This window comes from Hylobates moloch, unplaced genomic scaffold (assembly GCF_009828535.3).
Source record: "Hylobates moloch isolate HMO894 unplaced genomic scaffold, HMol_V3 SCAFFOLD_23, whole genome shotgun sequence".
NCBI lineage: Eukaryota > Metazoa > Chordata > Mammalia > Primates > Hylobatidae > Hylobates > Hylobates moloch.
In genome coordinates, this window is record NW_026652298.1 from 40,805,379 (window position 1) to 40,815,993 (window position 10,615).

Below are 10,615 nucleotides of genomic sequence, written 5' to 3' on the forward strand. Positions count from 1 at the left end.
CTGAGGGTCTACAGCATGAAGGAGGATCTGTGGGAGCACATCTGCGGGGGTTCCCTCATCCACCCAGAGTGGGTGCTGACCGCCGCCCACTGCCTTGGGCCGTGAGTGGAGCCTGCCGTCCCCTCGGCGGGTGGGAGTGGGGGTGGGGACGGGCAGGTGTCCTGTGTGTCGGGGGCCCCTCCCAGGATTCAGGGAAAGCCCTGGTCCTGAATGTCCAGCCTTACTCTGAGGTGCCCGTTCCTCTCTCCAGGGAGGAGTTGGAGGCTGCACGTTTAGGGTGCAGGTCGGGCAGCTGAGCCTCTATGAGGACGACCAGGGGACAAAGGTGGTTGAGATCCTCCGCCACCCCCAGTACAACGAGAGCCTGTCTGCCCAGGGCGGGGCGGACATCGCCCTGCTGAAGCTGGAGGCCCCGGTGCCGCTGTCTGAGCCCGTCCACCCGGTCTCTCTCCCGTCTGCCTCCCTGGACGTGCCCTCGGGGAAGACCTGCTGGGTGACTGGCTGGGGTGACGTTATGGACCACCGTGGGTGTCAGGGCGGCTTGCTGGGGAGGACGAGGGGGCTGAGTCTTGCGGAAAATCCCTTGCTCTGTGGCCTCTGGGACCCACTTTGTGAGCGAGTGAATATGGCACCTGGGTTTTGGACAGGACGTTTCTGTGACAGACGTCAGGAATGGGGACTCACTGTGGGCAGGCAGTTTCGGCCTCCGCTCCAGACCACGTGTTCCCCAGCTCCACTCTGCCGATGGCAGCCGAGGCCAGGCTCCTCTGCTGTGGACAGAGGGTTGGTCCGAGGTCCTGAGCGCTGCAGCTTTGCCCCTGCTTCCAAGAGGAGCCCCGTGGCCTGGCGCTGGGCTGGCATCCAGACCCTCAGATATCTCGTGGTCAGATCCTTACTATAGTGGACTTGGGGAAACTGAGTCACTGGGCCAGGATTCGTGGGTGGGGGCTCCCCTGTGCTCTCTGCTGAAGGTCGGGGAGGCCCTGCATTGGGTGGAATGAGGTCTTTGTTTTAAGGAAGAGGCAGGGCTGCCCCCCACGTCCAGGTTCAGCTCCATGTTCTCCCAACAGAGCGGCTCCCCAATCCTACCACCTGCAGGAGGTGGACGTCCCCACTGTGGGGAACAGGGAATGTGACCAGCAGTACCAGAATGAGTCCTCGAGCAGCGACGACAGGGTCATCCAAGACGACATGCTGTGTGCAGGGAGCGAGGGCCGGGACTCCTGCCAGGTGGGACCCCAGCCCCGCCCTGCCTCCTCCGTCCCCCTGCCCACCAGCCCCGTCACTGTGGGTGCACTCAAGGGCTTTGCTGAGTGCCGTCTCTCCCCACAGGGCGACTCCGGGGGCCCTCTGGTGTGCAGGTGGAATTGCACCTGGGTCCAGGTGGGGGTGGTGAGCTGGGGCAAACTCTGCGGCCTTCGCGGCTACCCCGGCGTGTACGCCCGCGTGATGAGCTACGTGTCCTGGATCCGCCAGTACATCCCTCCATTCCCCAGACCCTAGCTGGGGTGCAGTGGGGTCTGCATGATCCAGGAGGGCCCGTCTTCCTTGTGGACAGCCCTGCTGCTCCCCAGTCCCAGCCTCACCCTCCCGCAGGTCCTTGCCCCGAGACCCTTCTGCCCCTCTCCGCCTCTCAAGGCTCTGTGTTTTCCCGCCGGCAGGGGGCTCGGGGAGCCGGGGAGGGGCCCTTGGGGAAGATGAGTCGGGAGTGGAACAGAATCCCGGAAATCCTAGGCGGCTGCTTGTGACTCGACTCCATTAAACAGTGTGGAAACCGCTCCGCGTCTGTGGTGTGTGTCTGGACCGTGGGAGCAGCTGGGGGTCACAGAGTGTCCTGGCACTCTCAGGCCAGGCAGGAGAAGAGGCATGGGCCCCAGGGCTGGGAGGGGACGGCTTCCTTCCCCCCCGCCCGCCTCCCCCAGCTCAGGTCTGCCAGGGCCATTGACATTGGAGCGTCAGTCCCAGGCTGACGGACTTCTCCCTCCCTCCACTTCCAGAGCCACCTCCTCCTAGAACCCCTGGGCCCAGACCCACCACCAGGGTCCTCCTGGTCCCACAAGATGTGACCCTGAGAGCAGCTGGCACGGTGTGGGGGTCCCAGTGCCCATGGGGCCCAGTTCTTCCTCTCGCTGCTCTGGGCCCCTCCACTCCCGGACAGTTTCCAGCCAACTGTAGACTTTCTCCTCCTTTTCTGGCACAAACTCGTCTTTTTTGGATTTCAAAAGTTCTAAGTCAAGATTCTCTGGTTTGTGTTCTGCAAATGTGATCCCACAGTCCCAACCCCAGACATGCTTCCTACAGGGGCTACGTGGGCCCTGGGAAGCAGGGGTCCCCTGGGTGCCTCTGGATTTTCTAGCTGTGACATGTCCTGCTGGTCACCCTGGACACCTGGCCTGGGGCACAGGGAGGTGCCTCTGAGTGCCCGGAGCCTGAGATTCTTGGGGGGTGCTGGTGGAAGTAGAGGGTCCTGGAACAGTGGAGAGGGCCCTGGGGTGGTGGAGAGGGACCTGGGGTGGGGACAGCACAGTGGGTAGGGGTGGGCAGCTCAGTGCCCCCATCTGTAACATGCCTGGTCTGTACCTGACTCCAGGCTCCACACCGGCCCCTCGTCCCCTGGGAACCTCTGGGACAAATGGCTTTAGTGGAAAGAGTCTGCTGTCTGTCTTGAGTTGGGCCGTGGGGTCCTGTCCCCCCATCTTGGGCTGCATCGGCCTCACGCTGGGTGGGGTTGGTTGTGGCTCTTTGGCTCTGCGGTGATGCAACATGGCGGCCAGGGCCCGGGGCTGGGGTACAGTTGAGCGACGCTCTGATTAATCTCTGTTTGAACCCAGAGCTCAGAATGGGTGCTGGGGCTGCTGAGTCGGCAGAGCAGGGGTGTCCAGAAAGGCAGGTGGGGGGCCACGTCAGGGCCGGAGAGCCACTCCCTCCCCCATCACCGTCTGCGCACGGCCTGTTGGAGGTCACCCCACAGAGCTGGCGTTCCCTGCGGGCATCCTGGGGCTGCCCCAAGAGTCTCAGGCAGAGCTCAGCTTGGTGGGACCTGTCCCAATGCTTCAGTCCCCTCCCATCAGTGCCAAAATGTCACTTTGGGAGCCAGGCGGCCATTCAAAATCTGAAGGCTCGAGAGCTGATCTCCCTGCCATGCTGCTCAGAAATCTTGGAGACAGCTGGAGCTTCTGCCCAGAGTCAGCTCCTGGGGGCCTCTCAGGCCATTTCCTCCCCAGCCCCACACCCCATTCCTGCCAGATGCAGCGGGAAGCGGTGGGTCATGGAAGGGTGCACAGACACCCCCCCTACACCCTGGGCGTGGGAGAAAGGATTTCGCAGCTGCAGGCCCAGCCTCGGTAACTCACTCCCTCAGCCTCCGGGGAATCCTGAGGCATCGCCAGGAAGCTGCTGGTAGCATGGAGAGGGCTGGATTTGCTCCAGCTGGAGGACATGAGGACACACGCTCACTCATACATGCATGCACACACACGCACTTACACACATGCACACGCACACACAAACTCATGCACGCACGCTCATACATGCATGCACACATATACACACATGCACACGCACTCATGCATGCACACACATGCACACACTCATACACGCATGCAGATACATGCACACATACACTCATACAAGCATGCACACACATGCATACAGACACTCATACATGCAAACACACACACATACACGCACACACACATGCACAGATACACGTATGCACACGCTTACATGTACACATTCTTACATGCATGCACACACATGCATATGCATGCACACACTCATACTTTCACACACATGCACACACACATGCATGCACACACATGCATATGCACGCACACTCATACTTTCACACACATGCACACACACATGCATGTACACACGCATGCACACACACGCAGTCACGCACATAAACAGGCACACATTCACACACACAAACACATGCATGCACACACCCTGGCATACACACTCATACACACATACGCACACATGCATGCATGCACACATGCTTACACACACACGAATGCACACACATGCACACACGCACACACATACACACATGCACATACATGCATGCACACTCATACTCATGTACACATATGCACACACATACGCGCATGCACACACATACATGATGCACACAAACATGCTTACACGCACACTCATACCCACACACATATACATGCACACACATGCACGCACACATGCACACACACTTACACGTGCACACACATGCACACACTTACACACATGCACACACTCATACATGCACACACATACACATGCACACACATACACATGCACACACAGTCATACATGCACACACACACCCACACACATGCTCACACACCCATACATGCATGCAAACACACATGCACACACATGCACATGCAGGCACAAACACCAGCATGCACACACACATGCACACACATATACTCACACATGCACACACATACATACACACTCATGCACACACTCATACACACACATGCACTCTTGCACACACTCCCTCATACATGCAGGCACACACACATACATCATGCACACACATGCACACATGCATGCACATACATCCTCACACACATGCACACACACGTACACATATGCTCACACACATGCACACTCACATGCTTACACACATTCACGCACTCATACATATGCACACACACGTACATGCACACACAGGCATGTGCACACCCCATGCCCACATATGTATGCACACACACATGGGCACACTGCCCCACCCATTCACAGTGCTCCCTTGTGTTCCCACACCCCCACAATCATCCCGGTTACAATCTCGTGGCAAAGCAAGGCTCCTGGAGGAGAGGCTGTAGGGTTGGGCCTCGGCCTGTGCCACCCCTGTCAGCCCCAGAACGTGTCAGCCACCTGGGCTGAAACAGGCATTTGCTGCCAGAGCCCCGAGGCACAGCAGTGGGCAGCTGGGTCCTGGGGGGCTGGGCCCTGGCCTGAGAATGCAGCTCCCCACCCTCCGAGACTCCCAGCAGGTGACGGCCCCTGTCCCAGAGCAGGGTGCACCCCTCCTGCAACCTGAGGTTTGTATATCATTAAAATAGGTTCCTGGAGCCCATCCAGATGATCTGCCTGTGTGGGCTCCGCAAACTCCCTCCAAGGGCTGGAGCCTGGGCCTGGGGCAGCCACCATGGAGCAGGAGGGTCCCCTGGCCCTGGCTCCAAGCGCCTCTGACGGGCCCTCTGGATGATGCTTTTGCACCCGTGGAGGTGGGTACAGGTGCCCCTCCCGTCCCGGGTGGCAGGAGAGGCTGTGGGAGAGCTGGTTACCAGGCCGTTTCTCCACCAAGGCCCAGGTGCTTCCTTGGCCTCTCTGGCACTGGCCACGAGAATGGGCGGCATGGTGACAAAATGAGCACCGTGGCCATTTGGGGATGGGGGTCCTCTGCAGTGGGGCTGTCCTGTGCATCGTGGACATTTAGCCCCCCAACCCCGGCCTCTTCCCACTAGATGTGGGTGGAGTCCCCATATCCCTGACAAGCACAAACGTCCCCTGGGGGGCACAGTCACCGGTGGGAGCCACTGGTGTAGACAGGGAACCCGGGTACGGGACCTCCGTTGGCCCAGCAGAGGGGATGCGAGGGGCTGGGGTCGCCCCTGTCCTCATGGTCACCCTGGTCACAGCCTGGACTAGGAGCTATTGCCCCACCCCGGGGGGAGGAATGTCTGGCTGAGCCCCACCCACTTCCTTTGCAAGGAAGATAAAACAGCTCCGGGCGGGTCCAGGAGGGCAGCTGTGGCCACAGACCACGGTGAGGACACTGACCACCGGCAGCCACCTGTGGCCTCCAGACCCAGGTCCCGCCCGGCTCTTTCCAGCCAGCCCTCTCCTCCCTGCGCAGAAGCTGTGGCTGCTGTTCCTGACCCTCCCCTGCCTGGGGGGCTCCATGCCCAAGACCCCAGGTGACTCCTGGCCCCAGCCCACACTGGACCCTCAGGGACTGGGCTAGGACGGAGAGCTGACCCCCTCATCGAGCAGGGCCTGGAAGCTCCTGGCCTTGCAGGAGGGTGGGGCCCAGCTCCCTGACCTCCTTCGGTTGTTCCCAGCACCCGTCCCCGAGAATGACCTGGTGGGCATCGTGGGGGGCCACAGCGCCTCCCGGGGAAGTGGCCGTGGCAGGTCAGCCTGAGGATCTACAGCTACCGCTGGGCCTCCTGGGTGAACATCTGCGGGGGCTCCCTCATCCACCCCCAGTGGGTGCTGACTGCCGCCCACTGCATTTTCCGGTGAGTCCCGGGCCGGGGACCCCACCGAGGGGAGGTGGGAGTGGGGCCGCCCCAGAGCAGGGCCCCTGAGCAGCCCGGGTCCATCCTCCCCGGAAGGACACCAACCCATCCACCTACCGGATCCACGCCGGGGACGTGTATCTCTACGGGGGCCGGGGGCTGCTGAACGTCAGCCGGATCATTGTCCGCCCCAACTATGTCTCTGCCCACCTCGGATTCGACCTGGCCTTGCTGAGGCTGGCCACCCGCGTGGGCGCAGCAAGCAATGTTCAGCCAGTCACCCTGCCGCCCGAGGCCCTGAACTTCACCCTGGAGGACAAGTGCTGGCTGACCGGCTGGGGCAGGACATCCTACTACGGTGAGAATGGCTAGAGGGCGAGGGTCGTGGAGAGGCTTGGGGAAGCTCCCCAGTTTTCCCCTCCATGCCCATTCCTGGGGGCAGGTCCCTCGGGGGCTGGTTCACAAGCTCGGAAATAAATGGGACAGGGAAGGAAAGGAGCCCCCCACAGGTCCCAGCAGTCCCCCCGGCTCGGCCTCTCAGTGCCCCGTGGCCGCCCCAATGCTCTGATACTCGTTTTGCATTAAAGATGTTGAAGGGCGTTTCACAGCTCTGCGGGTCTGCTAGCAGTGGGGGCAGAATCAGCCAAGCCCCCTGGGTCCACAGCCTACTGCCCTCACACTCTGCTCTCTGTGGGTTTTTGGGGCATGGGGGGTGGGAGGAAGAATCTGGTTAAGTTTTTTGATGGGGGAAGTCACGCTTCTTCTTATGTTCTGGCGATGTTTGGGCTGCAGGCCCCCAGGCTCCCCCCGTGTCTGTGTCCTGGGGCTGCTGTGACAAGACCCACACCCTGGGGCCTTCACACCACAGAGATGTGTTCTCCCAAGGTCCAGGTGTGGGCAGGGCCCTGCTCCCACCCAGGCTCCAAGGGAGGGTCCCTCCTGGCCTCTCCCAGCCCCTGGTGGCCCTGGTGTCCCAGGGCTCATGGCTGCATGGCTCCCATCTCCACCTGGGTTTTCACATCACCTTCTCCCCCGGGCCTGGGGCTGCTCCTGTTCCACCTCTCATTAGGGCGCCTGTCTTGGAATTAGGGCCCTTCCTAACCCAGCATGGCCTCATCCCACCTTAATCTGCCAATAATCTATTTCCAAATAAGATCCCATCCTGAAGTTTTGGAGGGACTTGAATGCCAGTGACACCGCCTAGCCTGGGTCTGTCTGCGGAATCTGAGACCGTCTATCACGGCTTGGGCTGAGGTCACACTCCCACCCAGGACAGATGGGGAAACTGAGGCTCAGGCTGGCTCCAGGTCAGAGTGGCGAGAGCAGGACCAGAGCTCCAGGCCCGGGCGTCATAGGTGGTTCGGGACCCCTCCCCGTGGCCGCCTTGGCCGTGGCGGGTGTGAGCGAATCCACCGTGTCAGGGGCACAGCCCCCTGCTGCTTCCTGACTCCCCTCCTCCACCCCCAGCGCCACTACACCGACCCTACTGCCTGCAGCAGGTGCACATCCCACTGGAAGACCATGAGACCTGTGAGAAGGGCTACAAGGAGTACCTGCATGCCAGTGCCAACGGGAAGGTCATCCCGGAAGACATGTGTGTGCCGGAAGCCTGGGCTGGGCTCCGCCTTGCCCCGGGGGGCTCCTCCTGGCCTGGGCCTCTCGAGGCTGGACAAGGAGTCCCATTGTAAAGAGGCCCCTGGCGAGACGTGTGACTGTCCCTCCTCTCTGCAGGTGGACTCCGGAGGGCCCCTGGTCTGCAGGAAAAGAGGCTCCTGGGTCCAGGTGGGAGTGATCAGCTGGGGGATCGGCTGCTCCACGATCCAGCTGCCAGCTGTCTTCACAAGTGTCCAGAGCCATGTCGCCTGGATCTGCCGGGAAATCAGGAAGTGTGGGTGAGCCCTGGGTGGGCACAAGGATCAGCGGAGGAGGCGGCAGCTTTGTCCCGACTTTCCCTGGTGGAGCTTTCCGATCCCCTCCACCCACACCTCCCGCCCACTTCCCCGTGCTTCAGTCCTGCTCCCATCCCCCTCTTCCTCCCCTCTCCTTCCCTGCCAGTCCCGAGAGGAGGATGGAGGCCCCCATGGAGCTGGGGTGCGTGCGGCTGTGATCATCTCATTAAACTGAGTCAACAGGCTGGTGGTCAGAGTGGTCTTTGTGGCTGCAGAGTGGGTGGCCCAGCTCTCCCGTTTGGAATCCCTGAATGCTGGGGGAATGAGGCAGGCCTGGCTTGGGCAGGTGGAGTCTGAGTGGGTGAGAAGCTCAGAGACTCTTCCCCAACCTTGTGGCCATCACTCCTTATTATGGCTTTTTATCGTTGTCGTTGTTGTTTTACAGAGTCTCGCCGTGTCGCCCAGGCTGGAGTGCAGTGCCTCCTGAGTATCTGGCATTACAGGCGCCCAACACCACCCCCAGCTGATTTTTGTATTTTTAGTAGAGACGGGGTTTCACCATGTTGGCCAGGCTGGTCTCGAACTCCTGACCTCAGGTGATTCACCCACCTCGGCCTCCCAAAGTGCCGGGATTACAGGCCACTGCACCCCACCCCTACTGCATTTTACATGCCGTGTACCCCGCCACCAAGCGAGGGTGTTGGCAGCTTCACACACAATTCGGAATCATTTTCAAGATCTCATTCACTCATGCCATTCATTTATTCATTCGTTCTACCGATGTCACTAGGTGGCATGTCCTGGGCTATAGGGGAATAAACTTGTCCTACCCCGATCTCAGGGCCTGGAGGGTGGTGGGTGTGTGACGGGGATTTGAAATGCAGCGGAAGGTCGTGCAATAGACAGAAGAGTCCACAAAAGAACAAGACGCTGCTCCCCTGGACGTCAGGGAGGTTTAGCCGGGAAGGGAAGCCTCAGTGGTCCCCGGAGGTGCCAGGTGTGGCTTCGTTGCAAGGATGAGCCTGCAGGCTGGACAGAGGGCGGTGCCAATCGGAAGAACCGCCTGCACCTGCGGAAGAAGCCCTGACACCCAGGCATCTCGCTGCATCGTTAGAGCAGTGAGAGCAAACTTGCCCTGTGCACATAAAGGGAACAATAAAGCTATTTCCGTTGTGAGGAAAGAATGTTAATGATTTTAGACTCTGCTGTTGGGCAGGTTAACCCTTCTAAATCACCAGGCCCCAGCTCTGTCCCCAGGGAATTTAGGTAGGATGGAGCTGAACAAGACTGCCCTGCACACACTTGGAGAAGTCCTCCCCCAGCTCTGAAGACTGCCCTGCACACACTTGGAGAAGTCCTCCCCCAGCTCTGGACCCACACCTCTCCCCTTAACTCACCCCAAGAGAAGCACAGCTGGGAAGGGCTGGGGTGGTTTGTCTCATCCAGATAATTGGAATAGATGGTAAAGTACATGGATAAGTCATAATGAGTGGCTGGTTGGAGGAGAGAGGGAGGGATGAGAAGATGGGAGAATGGATGGATGGGTGGGTTCGTGGGTGGATAGAAGAATAGAAGAACAGATGGATGGAGGCCGGGCACGGTGGTTCGCACCTGGAATCCCAGCACTTTGGGAGGCCAAGGTGGGCAGATCACTTGAGGTCAGGAGTTTGAGACCAGCCTGGTCAACATGGTGAAACCTCGACTCTACTAAAATTACAAAAATTAACTGGGTGCAGTGGCACACACCTGTTGTCCCAGCTACTTGGGAGGCTGAGGGATGAAAATCGCTTGAACCCAGGAGACGAAGTTTGCAGTAAGCTGAGATCGCACCGCTGCACTCCAGCCTGAGCCACAGAGTGAGACTCTGTCTCAAAAAAAAAAAATGAATGGATGAGTGGATGAGTGAATGAATGTGTGGATGGGTGAATGGATGACTGAGTGGGTGGATCAGTAAGTGAGTGGATTTATGGGTGGGTAGATGGGTGGGTGGGTGAGTGGGTGTGTGGTTGAGAGCATGGGTGACCAGATGGGTGAGTTGGTGGATGGATGGATGAGTGGATGGTTGAGTGGATGGATGGGTGCATGGTTGAGTGGATAGATGGATGGGTGGATGGGTGAATGGGTGAATGAGTGTGTGGTTGAGAGGATGGGTGAATGGATGGATGAGTTGGTGGATAGATGGATGAGTGGATGGCTGGATGCGTGAGTGGATGGATGGGTGCCTGGTTGAGTGGATGGATAGATGGGTGGATGGATGAGTGGGTGTGTGGTTGAGAGGATGGGTGAATGGATGGGCGAGTTGGTGGATGGATGGATGAGTGGACAGCTGGATGGGTGAGTGGATGGATGAGTGAGTGATGAGTGAGTGAGTGATGAGTGAGGGATGAGTGAGTGATGAGTGAGTGAGTGATGAGTGAGGGATGAGTGAGTGATGAGTGAGTGAGTGATGAGTGAGGGATGAGTGAGTGAGTG

The 10,615-nt window shown here is 59.4% G+C and overlaps 1 protein-coding gene across 1 annotated transcript; it reads left to right on the top strand.

The window, feature by feature from the left end:
• The first annotated feature begins 5,914 nt into the window (after window positions 1-5,914).
• LOC116462399 (putative serine protease 29) lies at window positions 5,915-9,230 on the top strand. Its single transcript, XM_032144876.1, is given in 7 exon segments — window positions 5,915-5,930; window positions 6,075-6,122; window positions 6,125-6,258; window positions 6,351-6,612; window positions 7,722-7,850; window positions 7,986-8,146; window positions 9,159-9,230. Coding segments are annotated over 7 exon segments (822 nt in total).
• Window positions 9,231-10,615: the final 1,385 nt, after the last annotated feature.